Below are 16,973 nucleotides of genomic sequence, written 5' to 3'. Positions count from 1 at the left end.
AGAAGATGTGTGTGCTGAGCATGTGTGTGAGAGAAAAGTGGATTCTATGATAGGCAATGCCATATAAGACCAACTTTGTTTACTTCAGGGATGCACACACATTCACATGCTTCCTCAAGAAACCATCACCCACACCCTACACCCCTGAGGCTTGTAAAACACTCTCCTGAATATAGACACTCAGACACACAGTTATGCTTTAGGTGATGCTCATGATGGTGGTGTGCCATTTACTATGTGTTTGGTAGTCATTATCTCAATTCACTTAGTCCTCAAAGCAAAACCATCTGAGGTAGATATGACACTTGTTCCTATTTTGTAGATGAGGAAATTGAATCTCAGAGAGCTTACATATCCTGCCAGGGCCATACTTAAAAAGCTTAGAACTGACAAAGCTGGGATTCAAACTTGAGCCCACACTGTTAACCCATACACTCAGGTTATTTGCCATGCACACATGAGCAAACACTGACTCCTCAACCAGCTCAGATAATAGATGTCCATGGGGTCACTTTCCCCACCCCAACCTCCTCACATGCAGCAGGCTCCACAGTGCTGCCCCAAAATTCATGAGCACCCCAACCCTGGGCATTTGAGCACAGCTCACTGCGCTGCCCACACACAGCTCACTGCACTGCCCACACACTCTCCCGCCCTCCCTCACTCTTTGTCTGCAAACTACCCTTCCCCCCCCTCAACCCCCAGCTGCAGGCCTGGCCCACTTGGGGGCGGCCCCAGGATTTGGATGGGTGACTCAAGCTGAATCACGGCCCAGCTGCTCCTAGGCAGCCCCCTCCCCCATCTGTCCAGAAAGTCTATTCTGAAGGCAGGAGCAGGCCTTGGGTTAGGAGGCAGGGAGCAGGGCAGTATGAATGAGGCACTTAGAATCTGGCTTCTGGAGGAGGGTCAGACACAAGGGTGTCCACAGATGCTCTGAGGTGGCCCCACCCGTGTCCCTCACTCTGCCAGGGAAGAGACCTTCTACCCTGATAAAGAATAGAGGCTTCCTCTTGAGTCCCTGCCTCACCTGTCGTGCTACTGTCTGTGGATTAGGTGTTGGGCTGCTAACTGAGGGTTTGGTGGTTCAAACCTACCAGTTTGCTTCATGGGAACAAAGATGAGGCAGTGTGCTCCTGTAAAGATTTGCAGTCTCAGAAACCCTACATGGGGTCGCTCTGAGTTGAATCAACTCAATGGCAGTGAGTCTGGTGTTTTTGGTTTGGTCTCACCTCTTGGACTCAATAGTAACAACAGTAAGGATGTTACTAGCTGTTTTAATTAATTCTTTACATTTACACAGCACTCTACAATTTATCCAGTACTTTCTCATCAGCATTGAATTTGATTCTATTTGGAATTCTGGTGTGGCACTAGACTGCAAGGTCGGCTTGAACCACAAGGTCTGTGGTTCAAGCTCACCAGCTGCTCTTCAGAAACCCTGTACATGGTTGCTATGAGTTGGAACCTATTCAACATCACTTAACATTAGTCTTAGCTTAAGTGCTGTTGAGTCGGTTCCAACTCATAGTACCCCATATAGGGTTTCCAAGGAGCAACTGGCGGGTTTGAACTGTCAACCTTGTGGTTAGCAGTCCAGTGCTTATCCTACAGTTCCATACCAGGACTCTGGTGTAGGATAAGCACTGGACTATTAATCGCAAGGTTGGTGGTTCGAACCCACCTGTGACACCTTGGAAACCCTATAAGGGCTCGCTATGACTCAGAATCAACTCAACAGCACTAAACAACGGCAACAACCGCTAGTCCTATGGAATGGACATTAGCACATTCACTTTTGAGCTGAGGAAAGCGAGGTTCAGAGAGATTAAGCAAACGGCCCAATTCTACACAGTTGGTGAAATGGCAGAGCTAAGGAACAAGCTCAGGTCTTCTGGTTCCAATCCTTGGAAAGGCTAGCATTCAGCTGCAGTAGACCACCATAGAGGTATGGTGGGGTAGTATGGTAGGGTGTCCGGAGGGGCATGACGGTGGCATAATGGAAAGCATAGTGGGGTGACATGGTGAGGCATGGTAGAGTGGCATGGTGGGGGACTAGTGAGGGGCATATTAGAGTGGCATGGTGGCATGGTGGGTGACCTAGTGGGATGATATGGTGGGGGCAGAGTGGAATGGCATGGTAGGCACATGGGGCCATGGTGGGGTATGGTGATGGCATGGTGGGAGTATGATGGAGCAGAGTGAGGAGCATGGTGAAAGCATGGTGGGACATGGTGGGTGGTATAGTGGGGTATGATGGTGGATGACATGGGAGGGCCATGGTGGGGGGCATACTGGTAGTCTGTGGGAAATATGGTGGAGTGACAAAATGAGGCACGCATGGCAGGAACATGGTCATGGCTTTGTGTGTAGCAGGGTTGTGGCTAAATTTTTCTTTTACCCTGACAGCCACTAATGGAATTATTTATGCTTTTAAATCTTCTTTCTAGTGTTTCTGGTCAATTTCCTAAGGCTAACAAATCCAGAGTGTGGAGTTGCTAATAAGAAGACTTCAGAACCTTTGCCTCCTGGAGCCTCAGTTTCCTCATCTGAAAAAATGGGTCCAGACTCCAGCAAGGCAGGCTATGGTGAGAAGTAAGTGGAATCATGGGCACCATGCCCTTTAGAAGCCATGAAGGACTTCACGAGGCTGCTTATTTTTCACATTTTGTGTTCTTTTTCTAAAAACAATCAGTGGGTGCTATGCAGAGGGGTGGGGTGGGCTTCTGGGAGCCTGGGAGTGGTTCTGGGAGGGGGTGTGGGTGACAGCTCTTCCTTTCCCCCTGCCTGGGTTCGGCCTGGCCTTCCCCCACCCTCAGCCCAGAAGCCTGTTTCTAGGCAACAGGATGGATGCAGGGATGGTTCGGAGGGGAGAGAGCTATAAATAGGGAAGGGCGAAAACAAAAATAAAGTTCCAGAGAAAGCAGTAGAGCTGGGGGGATGGGCTGGAAGGGGGGTGGGTGAATGGTGTGGACATGGGGTTGGCCCCCAGTCCTTCATCAGCAAAAGGCCAGTGAGGGTCCTTAGATAGTGACATGGTCAGGGGTTGGGTGGAGAATCTCCGTGCACAAATGAGCAGGATGGGGTGATGAGGAGAAATCACTTCTGACAGGGGGGCCCAGGGAAGGCTTCAAAGAGTGAAGGAGTTCAACAGGCAGAGGGAAGGGCAGTTGAAGGGGAGAGGCTACGGAGAGAAGCAAGTGGAATTACGGGCACCATGCCAGCAAGGAAGCCTGTGTCTGAGAATCTTGGGTGGTCTAGCCAGGCCTCAACCACACTGTGCATATAGGACACCCTGAGCACAGCATAGAGGTAAGCCCTTCCTCCACTTGAAACAGAATCCCTCCTCCTTTCATTCTAACCTCACTTCCTCAGAGATCTGACCTGACCACCCACTAACCCTTCCTTGTCCTGGTTTATCTCATCAGTCTGCTTGGTGTTCCTGTATGTTTGTTGATGGCCTTGTGACATCTGGAATGTGAGCTCAGACGGGGCTATACCTTGTGGCTGTGAGGTAAGTGTACAGTGCACACTTGTTGAATGATTTCATGGACGAACACAACACATGGGATAACACCCATCAACATGCATGAGTACATTGAATGAGGTCGGTAACCTCCACTCTGTGGTCTCCATGTTTCCTGTTGTTGTTTGTTGGTCCCCCCTCAGAGTCAGAGCAAATCTCTCTTGGAAAAAAACAAAGGAGTTAGGCTTCAGAATTAGACGTGGACTGAGTGTGGCTTTTGTGGCTTCTCAGAAATATGATCTATAGTAGTAACTTTGTCTCTCCAGGCTCTACTCCTTCATCTGTAAGATAAGTTGGTGGTAAGGCAACCTTGAGTATGGTTTTAAGTGAAATGAGTGGTGGTAGCCAGTGTCTGATGCTTGGGACATCTTGGGCGCTCAGGAAATAGCTCTGTCCTCGTTACGAAGGAGTAGCCCAGGAGCTGTGTGTTCTCAAGCGCATGCGCACACAGTCAGCATTATAGTCTGAGCCAGCGTTGGCATCTTCCGCAGACGCTTTCTGGGCCTGTGCCTGGAATAGGATTTCGTGACCCTGGCAGGTAAGAACATTGCCTAGAACCAGGCTCAGTGGGGCCTGGTGAAAGGCTGGAAACCAAGAAGGAAAAATACTCTCCACTGGCCGAGGGGCTGGTGTTGGCAGCTACAAATGGGGATCAGGGGCCAGTGGCTGCAGTAGTAGTGATCACAAAGTCATATTCTGTATAGTCTATGCAGTTCATGAAAGTGAATACAGAAGATTAGTGTAATCCAATAAGAGAGGAGGCAGGGCCACCTGGAAAAGGATTTTACATTTTTTAAAGTCAAAGCGTCATGCCTACTAATTAAACACATAGGCCAAATTCAGCCTGAGTTCACAATCTTTAAGTCAACCAAAAGGGGACAGACACCTAAGTGAGTCAGAGAACCAAAGCCCACCAGCTTTTTCTCCCTCCACATGTGTCTGTCAGCTGCATCCAGCTTCCAGAAATAATTTACACTGCAGGCCACGGTGACCCGAGCTGGTCAGTCTCTTCCAGCGTTCAAGACTCCCCTGGCCTTACACCATCTCCATTCGCAATAAATCAGGGAGGGAGTGTTAATACTTGAGGATTGATTGACTAGAGAAAGGCAAGACTTGTTCACCCGAATGGAGACTGGACTGCTGCATAGAAGGGGGCGGGGCCTCTGGCCGACGAATTTGGGGGCCTCTGCGGCAAAGAAAAGCTGGTCTTCCGCAGGGACAGGGGCGGGGCCTCTGCAGAGATGTGGGCGGAGCCTATGTGTGAGTTGTGATACACGGCCACTGCCGCAGATGAGGGCAAGAATGAGGCTTCGACTGGGGAGGGCTCGTGCACTGATGGGGCGGGGCCTCTGAAAGGCCCTTGCTGCGCCAATTCTGGTAAGGCCTTAGCGTTGATGGGGCGGGGCTTTTGCGCAGAACCCGCGGAATCTCAGATGTGGTCTTCCCCACGAAATGCGGCATAGGGGCCCCCTAGTGCTGGTTGTGTTCTGCGGAGGCTTGAGATTTCTGAGGACTCCATAGCCCACCTCAGTGGGGGGATACCAGTCGCCGAAGCCCTGCCCCCTTCTGGGACACCTGCCCATTATCCCTCCTGGTAGACTGGGTTCGCCGTAGTTGTGCGCAGAGGTGCTTTTGATTTAGAGTAAGGGAGGTCTGTCTCCGCGTAATAGCGTCTCCCAGTGCCAGCTCTGCTGATTTCAGATTGGACTGCGAACCACAATGTCGGTAGTTCGAGCCCACCAGCCGCTCCCTGGGAGAAAGATGAAGCTTTCTGCTCCCACAAAGATTTAACGCCTCGGAGACGCTATCAGGATCGTTAGGAGTAGGAACCGACTCTACAGCACTTAACAACTCCGCTGCACATAGGCAACTGTGAATGCAAGCGTGCATGCATTCATGTGTGCGCGTGTTCACCCATTATGGTGTGTACACTCGGGTTCGCGTGAATACACCAGCGTACGTGCACACACGTCCGTGCGTGCGTGCGTGGGTGCCGTGCGCTGCATGTGCACCTATGTGAGCTGGGACTCGGATCCCCAGCAGGCGTTTTACTGCCCAGCAGGTGGCGCCCGAGGCCACATTGCAGCTCCCGAGGGGGTGATCCCACTCCTCACCAAGACGGCACGCGGGTTGGAGATGGAGAAGCTGAGATGACCCGTTTTGTACCAGGGCTGAGTGTGCCTGCCCTCAAAACCTGGAGTGGGGCAGGTCACCTGGAAGCCCGTCAACCGCCCCAGTGCCCGGCCCAGCTCTGCCCGTGCGGCGCCAGCTACAGACAGTTTGGTTTTATTCATGGACACGTCGGGGGCGGCAGGGTCGACCGCCCACCTGGGACACGCTCACACTAGGGGATGGGGAACTCTCCATGCCACAATCACAACACACGATGCCCGCGCTCGGACCGGGCCGGCTTGGGAAAGGGGGCATGGCACAGCCTGGCTCCTGGTTTTGGTTGAAAAAAAAAAAAAAAAGGTCTTGGGGTTGATGTGGAAGTGGGCTAGAGGGGCTCTGGGGCTGCCCGGGAGCGCCTCGGAGAGTTTTAGTTGGGGGTAGGGGAGCCGTCGCTTTTCAATCTTCTTTTAAAAACATAGAACATGCTCATCCGCGCAGACACTGGACTGGAAAAGGGCAGGTAGAGGGCAACACTGGTGGGAAGAGGTTTCCAGCCGCGGCCGCAGGCAGCCCAGGCCTGTCCTCACTCCAGGGATAGACGCGGCGGGTAGGGCAGACTGACTGATAGACACGAACACTGGCTCCTAGGGGGTGCCTTGGAGCGGAAGATCTTGTGTTTGGGGGGAAGGGGCAGAAGGACAGCCCTGGCTCTGGGGGGTGGGGCAGGGAACAGGATAGGATTGTGCTGCTGGTGGGAAGCCGTCCTGGGCCCTTACGCTTCTGGCTCATACTCCTGATACTCCTCCTGCATCACAGGGATGGGGTGAAGTGGAGAAAAGGAAAAGGGAGGTGCTTGGAGATAAGTAATCACCACGCTCTCACCCCATGCCCCTCCCCCTCAAAGAGGAACAAGGCACGCCTCTCTCCCTGCGAGGGAGGGACGAACTTACAGCTGGGTTTTGGCAGAACTTTTCCTGACCAGGGGTACCTGGAGCCCAGTGATAGGCTCCATCGTCCCCTTCCCACTCTGCACCGTCCTTCCCCGCCCCCCAGCATCTCAATTCTAGAGAAAGGAGGCCTCCTGTTGGGGTGCCAGCAGTTTCCCTAGATGCCAGGAGCCCCATTCAGTCTGACTACCTCCTCACCTGGGGTGGTTCATCATAACTTTCCCCTTCTGGCTCCATCAGGGGCTCGATCAGCGACTCCTCAGCAACTTCCTGGGCCACTTCCTCTGGCTGCAGGCAGAGAAGGGACAGGGCCCATGAGGGAAGCCAAGGATGGTCCCCAAATTCAACCTGGAAAGCTTTTGATTGATTAGCAAGAGTGAGGAGGGCTAAGCTGTGTGTTAACAGTATAAGCAGCATTAAAATTGTTTATTTGGATTGCCTTGAAGTGGGATGGAGGAGATGTGAGGACTGTGGTGCTGTAGGATAAGCACTGGACTGGACTGCAAGGTCAGTTTGTACTGCAAAGTCTGCAATTCAAACTCACTAGCCACTCTTCAGAAGCCCTATACAGGGTCACTATGAGTCAGAAGCAACTCAAAGCCACTTAACAACAACAATCACCATTTGAGGAGTCCTGGTGTGGCACTGAAGGATAAGCACTGGACTGCTAATCGCAAGGTTGGCAGTTCAATCCTACCAGCCACTGCTTGGAAACCCTTTACAGGGTAGGAATGAGTTGGAACTGACTCTACCAGCATCTACCAACCATAACAAATCACCATTTGAAGCTAGGGGTGACGAGGGGGAGCTGGGCTCTCCTTACCTCTCCCCCAGAAGTCCCCTTCTGCACCCCTTATTTGAACTAGATGAGATAGGCACCACACTCTCATCAATTTACCCCTAGTCCCTTCTTTACAGGCTCTGTCCAGTGCATCAGATAACACTGGTGGCTCCCCTGGGCCAGGGCTCAGGAATGGGGCTGGGCAGGGGCTTTGAGCCATTCCCCTACCACCTTCCACTCATACTTCCCTCAGGGCCCTGCATGGCCTGATTTCTTCAGCTGTTGCTATTTTAAGATAAGCTGGAAGCAACAGCTCATGGTGTTGCTTGGATGTGTGAGCTAAGACTCTCCCCTCCCCCACTGCATCTGCTGCCCAAAAAGGCACAGACCAGCGGGTACATGGGGCGCTGCCAGACACATGACCAATCACCTGCAGGTGAGCCCATGTATGTGCACATATGTGGGACTGAGCTGACTGCACACACATTAACCTGGGTACCTGTACACTGTCTCCCTGGCAAGAAGGGATAGGAAAGAAGGAGGGATGGAAACTGTAAACACACAGTACAAGTGGGAAGAGTGCTGTTACATTGTGGGAATGCAATCAATGTCACGAATCAAAAATGGGCATGAACTGTTGAATGGAAAATCAATTCGCTCTGTAAACTTCTACCTAAGTCACAACAAAAAGTTAAAAACAGAACAAAACTCTGGAGCACTTCTACATGAAGACACATGGGGTCGCCATGAGTTAGAATTGACTCCACAGCAACCGATACGATATGGTACGCATACATACTGTATGCACTCCTAATGAGTGGAGGTAACAGTGTTGGGACCCGGGAGAGTTTACACTAAAAAGATACACTCTGACCAGGCCTGTGCACTCCTTGCTCCAGCCTCATCCAAGTAGCCTCAGTTCCTGTACTGTGTGAGTGGGCCCTGTGGGCATATGAGTTTACAGCTCCTTCCTGGCTCCTTTCTTCCATTTCACAGATGGGGATATTAAGGCCCAGGAAGTGAACAAATATGTATTTGTCCAAAGTCACCCAGCAATTTAGTTCCAGAGCCATGACCAGAAGCCAGCGAAGAAGCATGAGGTTAAAACCCCGTTTGAACACATTATTTGGAAAGAGTCCAAATGTCAATGATAGAAGAAGGGCTGTGTGCATTCTGGTATGTCACATAATGGAATCCAATACAACTAGCCCCAAGAGCAACAGTTACAAACAACACCATGGTTACAGCTCATAGACTTACTATTGAGTGAAAGAATCCAATACAGAAGAGCATGGATTTCATGGTAACCTTTATACAATGTTTAAAGAAAAACAAAAAGCCACAGCTAATGTGTGGTAATAGAATGTCAGTGAGCCTTGGAGGCAGATGGGCAGGGCCAGGACTGTCGTGAGGTGAGCATAGTACCTGGGGGACACATTTTAAGTAGGCACTCAGTCTCAGAGACATGTAAGTGAGATCCCTAGAGTGAGGACCTTAGAACAAGGACTCTAGTCGTGGTCCTGGGGATGGGCTAGATGAAGGGCACCAAGGTGCGTCTGAGGTGCTGACATTCTGTCTCTTGCTGTGGGTGCTGATCAGAGGAGTTCCCTTTGGAAAATTTCCTGGAGCGGCTTGTTTTCTGTATACATGCTATCTTCAATAGCAAGTTCACTTACAAAATTCCCAGCTTGGTGGTAACACTTTTTTTTGGCAAAAGATAGTGAATATAATGAACGCCACTGATTTATACTCTTAGAAATGATTAAAATGGCAAACTTTATGTTATACATACTTTATCACAATGAAAAAAACACAAAAAAAATCCCAGCTTGGCCTCCTGTTTGACATCAAGCAAGTTATTTCACCTCAGAATTAAGCTGCTTCCCAGAAAAAATGGGATAAAGGTAAGGGCTGAGGACTCAGCAATAATGTCTGCAACCAGGACAGTAGGTGGAGGTGCTCAGAGGTGCTGACCCTGGGCTGGAGCGCTACCCCTCACTTGGTGGCCCCAGAGGCTGTTGTTTGGATGCAACTCTCTATGTATCTCTATCTCCCTTGAGAAAGGAGCTTTGAGGTGTTAACAAGTGCTGGCAGGAGGAAAACAGCAAGAGAAAACTGATTCTGAACAAAGACTTATCATGAACAGCCTTGCAGCAACAGGTCAGGACCTGGGTCTGGCCTCTCTCTGCACCTCAGCTCTCAACAAGGCTGGGCGCCATGTTGGTACCAAGGAACTATAGTTAAGTGGACCAGAACTTATCCTCCCAACTACTTTACAACAGAAGCCGGCAGCAATTGGGATCTTGGCCCAGTCACTTCACCACCCTGATACTCTTTCTTTCATCTGTAAAATGGGAGAGGATGGTGCCTTCTTCTAGGGCACCATCCTAGTAAAGACTCAGTGAGAGGAAGACATCTAGACCAGTGCTTGCCCATACAAGAAAGAGACCAATGGATAGCAACATATTATGATAAGAAATAGAATGTTACAAAGCTGGCAAAAGGCTAAGGTAGAACTTGAACCAGAACTTCTGAGTCACCACCCAGACTCTTCTGACATTGAAAGGAATCAGCTGTGCAAAATGTCTGGCATACAGGACTAGGGTAGGGTCCCTACTATCTAATAGGTACACTCATGCTGAATGCACACTGGTCACCTGGCTGAGCACAGAGGTCTGTTCATGTACATGGACAGACATGGCCCAGGCCCCAGGAATGCAGACATGCACATGGTGGTACACTTCCTCAAACGCCTGGGGTTACATGATCCCCTGGAGGCAAACATAGACTGCCACATGATTGTATGCCCACCCATCTCTTACTGAGCACCTACTGTCCACAGGCCAGACTCTTTACATTAGTGGTTCTCAGTATTTGGTCCCCAGTACCACACAACGACTTGTTAGAAATACAAATTCTCAGGCCCCATTTTGACCTGCTGAGTCAGATATTCTGGGGATGGACCCCAATCAACTCTATTTTTACCCTTTCTGAGGCTTCTGATACACATCAAAGTTTTAGCACTTCTAAGCTGTATGATCTCCAATCAGAATAGTGGTGGTGGTGGTGGTGTGTAGGCTTTCCAAGACTGTAAGTCTTTATGGCAGCAGAAAGACCCATCTTTCTCCTGTGGAATGGCTGGTAGAATCTAACTGCTGACCTTGTGGTTAGCAGCCAAAGTTGTAATCCATTATGCTATCAGGGTTCCTTCCAATCTGCATAAGAACTCTATAATGTTCAACTCCTATTTTACAGGCAAAGAATTAGACTCAGAGACACGCCCCAATGTCATACAGCCAAGAAGTAGTGAGACTGGGATTCCAACCCAGCTCTGTGGGGCTCAGGAGCCTATGACGCGTGTCCTCCAGGTTGTGCTAATAGAGACCTGTATCTCCACTCACAAGGAACCCTGGTGGCACTGTGGGTTAGGCAGTGGTCTGCTAATCCCAGAGTTGGTGATTCAAACCCACCGGTTGCTCAGAGGGAGAAAGATGAAGCTGCCTGCTCCCGTAAGGGTTTATAGTGGCAGAAATCCTATATAGGGCCACTATGAGTCAGAATCAACTCAGTGGCAGTGGGTTCTTTTGGGTCCCTACTGGTGCAGCACTGTGGGTTAAGGTGCCGGACTGCAAGGTTGGTTTGAACCGCAAGGTCAGTGGTTCAAGCTCAAAATTGTTTACAGGGTTGCTATGGGTCAGAACGGACTCGATGACACTTCACAATAACAAAAACATACACATGGGGAGCACGATGGATCTGCAAGTTAAGCACTGGACTGTGAACCAAAAGGTCAATGGTTCAAGCCCAACAACCACTCCATGGGAAAAAGATGAGGCTTTCTGCTCCCACAAAGATTAGCAGCCTATACAGGGTCACTATGAGTCAGAATTGACTACCCAGTATTTAACAACAATCCATACATGAGCAATTATTGTCATTCTCCTAGGAGAACATGTCTGTCCCACCCCCTTTCATGGATCATACAATAAGCTCATGTGTGCCTTAGGGCCTTTGCACGTGCGGTTCCCACTTCATGAGGAACTTCCTGTAGTTCTTTCCGTGACTGCCTTTTTGTCATTCCTGAGGTGTCAGCTCACACAGCCACTTCTCAGAGAAGATCTCTTAGCAGAAGCAGAGCCCTTGACAGTATCCCCGCTCCCTATTGCTTGTTCATTGCACTTAAGCCTATCTGAAATTCTCTTGTGTATTTATTGGTTGGTTTCTTATTACCTATCGTCTCCCTCTACAATATAGCAATGCAGGAACCTTATTCCCTGTGGTAACCGTTAGAAAAATTCCTGCCTGGCATGAATTTTGTTGAATGAAAAGAAATTAATGAACAACCAGTGGCATATGCAGATGTGTCTGGAAGTGATCCCAGCCACACGCCTAAGCAGGACACTCCTATACAGCGGATCTGGGTCACTGTCACAGGGAAAGCCTTGCCCACACACACCTTCATACCGACACCTTCTGAGGGGAGTCTAAGAGGACCCTGTAGAACGTGGGGCAAGGCATTCTGAGTGCTTGGCTGACTCAGGGAGTGTGTCTGGAGTGTGTGTGTGTATGTTTGTGGTGAGGGAGTTCACTCACCTTAAGATCAGTGGGGAATTCCTCCTTCTTCACCAGGCCTGTGGCTGCTGCGATGTTCCCAGCCCCAGAGAACACGGCCCCTCCCAGATGGGATGCCTGCTCCTTGGTTTTCTCAGCCACTGGGTCAGGGATGGAGTGAGGGAATGGGGTTGAGGACCAGAGTGAAGGGCAGGCATAGGTCCCCCTCTCACTGCAGGGGCCTCCCCAGGGAACAGCCTTCATTGAGGTCTTGGGGGCAACAAATCCCCAGATTCTGGGTGAGGGAGGGGGCTGGGCCAGACAGGGCTAGTACCTGAGGTAACGCCGTGTACCACCCCCTCTCGAGTCTTGCTTCCTGCAGGGAAAAAGGGAATATATTTAAGGGCTCTGAACCAGAAAACAGAAATTCTATGCCCACACAGTGGTTACCCATGGTCAGAGGGACCCAGTCAACAGAAGGCAGCCAGACTTGCAGCCTCATTGGGTATTCTCAAACACAGTCTCCACATCCCACAAACCCTCCCTCCTCATGCTAGCCCCTTCCTCACAGCTCATTGCAGAACCCAGCTTCCTGGGGACTTCCACTCCCACTCACTGTCTGTCCCCTCATCCCCATCTGATCACAATACCCACACCCGATAGTGGTGGCAGTTGAGTGTCAGCCCCATGTGAACACTTCACTGGCACCCTCCATGTAGTCCTCACCTAGTCCCAAGAGGTGGGTGCTGCTACAGTCCCTTGCACAGATAGAAAATGTGCAGCAAGGATAAGAGCTGCCTGGGGGTCCTACAACTAGTAGATGGCTGAGTCAGGCCTCTAGGCTCCCAAACTCTATAAGTATGAAGCTCAGATAGGGATAACGGTAAGAGTAAGGTGGGGACAGAGGGCAAAAAAGCTGCTTATTTGGAAAATTCCCTTGGTCCCCTGGTGCATGGCTCAGTTGTCCACATCCCACCAATGGACACCGACATGACCTTCCTCCATTTCCCCTTAACAAGGGATAAATCCCTCCTTCTGGCCAAAATGGGGGATGTCTCAGTACAGGCTAGACTTAAGCAGGATGTGCAGATTGTGGCTGGGCCTTCTGGGAAGGTATGACTACAAAATGTGGGGCTATTGGGAAGAGCAAGGGGTCTGGTGACCTAGACAGCAGTAGACAGACTCAGAAATGGGTGTCTGGGAGGATTGATGTAGTGGGATGGAGCAGGGGGGAGGAGGAGAGTTCGGCAGCATAGGAAGACAGTCTTCTCAAGATGAAGACCATTTAGAACCAGGAGACAAGAGGGGACAGTCTGTTATCCACCCCGGCCGGCCTCCCACAAGCATTTGTTTGTACCTGCTGTATGTCAGGGCCCGGGTCAACTGCTTCCTGTCCAATGGGGTTAAGAAAGGAGCCAATTCCAGGCCTTGGACATTAAGTATTAGGGAGAAGACTTCCAGTCTCAAGGGGCTGGGAACTGGGGGGGTACACAATAGGGAGGATGCACTGCTGGACCTTGACAAATGGGAAGCAGAGGAGATGCAGAAAGGAGACTGGATGTGGAGACAGAGGGACACACAGAGCAAGCACAGAGGGCTGTCAGCAGGGCCCACAGGAAGAGCATCCAGGCAGGTCTGTGTGCCAGGAGCAATGGGTGTAGTGAGAAACAAGTAGGGTGCGGTGGGATCATGAAGAACATTGAATGCCAGGCTACCGAGAGCTGAGGCTTTAAAGTGTAGGAACTGCAGGGTCACTGTGGGTTCCTGGAGGCAGGAATGAGGGGGAAGGGTAGCATGACTTGAGTGGTGGAGTCTATGGGCAGGGAGACAATGTCAGTGGGATCAGGGTTCAACAAATGGGGAGGAACTGAGGATGAGGCCAAAGTGAGGCCAGAGCTAAACACTGGTAAGCATGGGTTCAAGCCTTTTCTCTGTCTCCATCAATAGTACCCTTGCCATTCATCCTCATCTGGTGGCTGCACTACCTCCCTGTGGGACTTTCTGCACTATGTTCTACACTTAACAGCCTGAGGGATCTTAGGATCTAAAATCAACCTCTTATGGCAGTTATAGTCATGCTTTGCCCTGGGTTAAAGGGCCTTCTCATGAACAGGTCCTTGCCTGCCTCTTGGATCTAGCTCTTGCCCTCTACAGAGCCCAGTCTCTTCTCATCCACCCTACCTCAGGGTCTTTGCCCTTGTCATTCCTGCCCCAGACCTCTCTGCCTGGATCTTTCACATTATTTAGGCCTCAGCTCATAAGTTCTCTTCTCAGGTAGTCCCTCTTTACCTGCCACCCAAAGGAGTCCCCACCTGAACCATTTGGTGTCAAATTCCATTGCTAAAATGCTCTCTATTCCCCCCGCTAAGATTTTCTGGTTCAACTTGAGGAGAGAAGATACCTCTATCTCTCCTGCTCACTGCTACACCCTCGGCATTCGCATAATGCCCTGCACATACATAGTAGGTGTTGAAAGAATATTTGTAAAGCAACCATAATTTCAAACCTGCCATGGCCATGGGCAAGCTACTTAACTTTCTGAGCCTACAAAAGGGGTAATTATACCTGCTCCACATCAGCAGTCCTGAATATGGACTCAGTAAATGTCAATTTCTGGCCCTCCCTTTCTTTATGCAAATAGCCCTGCAGGCCTAGTTTCCTCACATTTAAGGTGAGAGATTTTAACTGCCTGGTCTTTCCCTAGACACCAGCTGGCAGCTGCAGGGAGGATGGATCCATGAGGAGAGATAACAGTGGTAGAACCACAGGCACTGGGAAACAGGGAGACCTAGAGAGCTGCTCAGCAGTGGAGGCAGCAGAAAAGGAGGGTTGGGAGAGAGAACAGGGATCGTGGGGGGGGGGGGTCCCCAAACATATTGTCAGGAGTGACCAGTCACTGGAGAAGGATATCATGTTTGGTAAGGTGGAGGGTCAGAGAAAATGAGGAAGACCCCCAATGATATGGATTGGCCAAGTGGCAGCATGGATGGACTCAAGCGTGGCAACAGTAGTGAGGTTGGCCCAGGATAGGGCAGTGTTTCGTTCTGCTGTGTGTAAAGTCGCTATGGATCGGTACCAACTCGATGGCACCTAACAACAACAACAAAGCTAGGTTTCGGTGTGGAATCCTGGTATGGCATTGTAGGATAAGCACTGGACTGCAAACCACAAAGTTGGCGGTTCAAAGCCACCAGCTGCTCCCTGGAAATCCTGTAAGGGTTGCTGTGAGTTGGAAACAACTCATGGCAAACAACAGCAAAGTTAGGTTCAAACCCCAGCCTTGGCTTTACCAGCTCTGTGACCTTGGGCAGGAAACCTGTGGGAAGCCCAGTTTTCCTAATCTGTAGAATGGGCTGGGAGCACAAATGAGGTACTGAATGATATACAACCTTGGTATATAGTGAGGGCTCAGTAACAGGTAACTGTTAATAATGATAAAGACACTAAAGAACTAAAATAAGACGAGTTTCTGCTTGTATTACTGCATAGGTTCCCTGGCCTTTCAGCGGAACCCCATTCTCATCACATTCATGCTTCACTGACCCAGGCTTCCATCTGCTGACTATGTCCCCACTGACCCCTGCTGACCCCGCCCATCTGCTGACTCATATTCTCCTGCCCAGACCCCGACTGGCTCTAAGGACCCTTGACCCTCCCCTCCAAGGGCATTCCAACCCTGAAGCTGTGGAAAAACAGCCCCTTGCCCACCGACGTAGAGGACGCCCTCCTTGGTCTTCTCTGCGGCCTCGGTGACCCCCTGCTTGGTTTTCTCCGCGGCTGCCACGACGCCCTCCTTGGCCATGGACAGGCCCTTCATGAACATGTCCATCCTGGCGGCCTGGAGAGGGCGAACACACAGGCCCCCGTACCCTGGCTCTGCACCCTCAACCAGCCATCCCCTAGGGGTCCCCGGTGCCTCCTCTCCTCCCTCCAGAGACTGCAGTACCCTCGGGGCCCAGAGCCGCTGCCCCCACCTTTCCCCTCTCACTCCCACCCCAGAGCAGCCTCAGGGCCGCGGTGAGTCCTAGCGTCCTTGAAATCCGGGGACGCGGGAGGGGCATCCGCCTCGGTTATCCGGGGCCCTGCAACCTGCAGCCCTACAGAACCGAGTCACTCAGGGCGAAAACTCAGGGCTTTCCTGTCACACACAACAGAATCACACGGCCAGGCACACATAGACATACAACCACGGGCACGCTCACGTGCACATACAGGACATACACTGAAACACACACGGACAAACGGGCTCGGACGCACGTCCTCACAGCCACTCAGAAAACTGCAGACACACACCCTGGGGTGCACATTGACACGCACCCATCAGCGCCTCCTCACCATCCCCGACCCTGTCTCCATCCCCTACGCTGTCTCCATCCCATCCCTCTCCCTTCCCTTCCTCATCTCCACCCAGCTCCTCTTCATCCTCATCCCTAGTCCCATGGCCTGGCCCCCCCGCGCGTGGCGCCTCACCTGGATGCAGGGCCCGGGCTGGGGATGGATCTGAGGCTGCGGCAGGTGAACGCGAGGGCTCGGCAAGGCCGGGCTGGGTAAGCTCGCAGCGACGGGAGATCGTGTAGTGGCCAGGAGCTCCGGCCAGTAGGCAGCAGGCGGGGCGCAGACGCTGAGCCGCGGCGCAGCAATACCCCGGCCTTGGGTGCGTTGCCAGCCTCCGCTCGCTCCTCTTGCCCTGATTGCTCGCTTGCTCACTCCAGCTCCAGCTCACGCTCAGTCTCCGGCTCCAGCCCGCGCGCTGCCGCAGCTCTGAGCTCAGCGTCTCCACTGGCCGCTGCGCCGCCCCCTCGGCCTGACTGACAGGGGGCGGGGCGGGCGACAGTTCTCGGAGCCTAAGAGCCACCCGGGGCCAGATGGGGACGTGTCGCTGGGGACCCCGGGTCACCAGATTTGCACCCTGCCCCCAAGAGCCTACTATGGTGGGACAGACGTGCCAAGCGTAGGGAAGAAACAATGTAATTGGCTTTGGAGTTTGACGTTCGAATCCTGGCTCTGGTTTTATTTTTTTAAATCAATGGTGGGACCTCAGACCAGTTTTCTCTTGTGT

The 16,973-nt window shown here is 51.5% G+C and overlaps 1 protein-coding gene across 1 annotated transcript; it reads right to left on the bottom strand.

Annotated features, from left to right (window-relative positions):
• Window positions 1-6,126: 6,126 nt before the first annotated feature.
• Window positions 6,127-16,421, bottom strand: SNCB (synuclein, beta). The gene is made up of 6 exons (XM_006873469.1): window positions 16,385-16,421; window positions 15,623-15,752; window positions 12,249-12,290; window positions 11,957-12,075; window positions 6,781-6,870; window positions 6,127-6,440 (listed from the first exon to the last, which is right to left on the bottom strand). Exons 2-6 carry the CDS (start codon window positions 15,741-15,743, stop codon window positions 6,408-6,410), a joined length of 405 nt encoding a protein of 134 aa, XP_006873531.1. The 5' UTR covers window positions 15,744-15,752; window positions 16,385-16,421; the 3' UTR covers window positions 6,127-6,407.
• Window positions 16,422-16,973: the final 552 nt, after the last annotated feature.

This window comes from Chrysochloris asiatica, unplaced genomic scaffold, assembly GCF_000296735.1.
Source record: "Chrysochloris asiatica unplaced genomic scaffold, ChrAsi1.0 scaffold00242, whole genome shotgun sequence".
NCBI lineage: Eukaryota > Metazoa > Chordata > Mammalia > Afrosoricida > Chrysochloridae > Chrysochloris > Chrysochloris asiatica.
This window is presented reverse-complemented; position numbering and strand designations above follow the sequence as displayed.

Bases quoted from the DNA above. Each gene is read 5' to 3' on its own strand.
- SNCB (XM_006873469.1), bottom strand. From the start codon at position 15,743: ATGGACATGTTCATGAAGGGCCTGTCCATGGCCAAGGAGGGCGTCGTG. The intron at 12,291-15,622 runs GTGGGCAAGGGG...TTTTCCCTGCAG, and splicing joins GGAGGGCGTCCTCTACGTCG to GAAGCAAGACTCGAGAGGGG. The intron at 6,441-6,780 runs GTGAGGAGGTAG...CCTGTGATGCAG, and splicing joins GTTATGATGAACCACCCCAG to GAGGAGTATCAGGAGTATGA.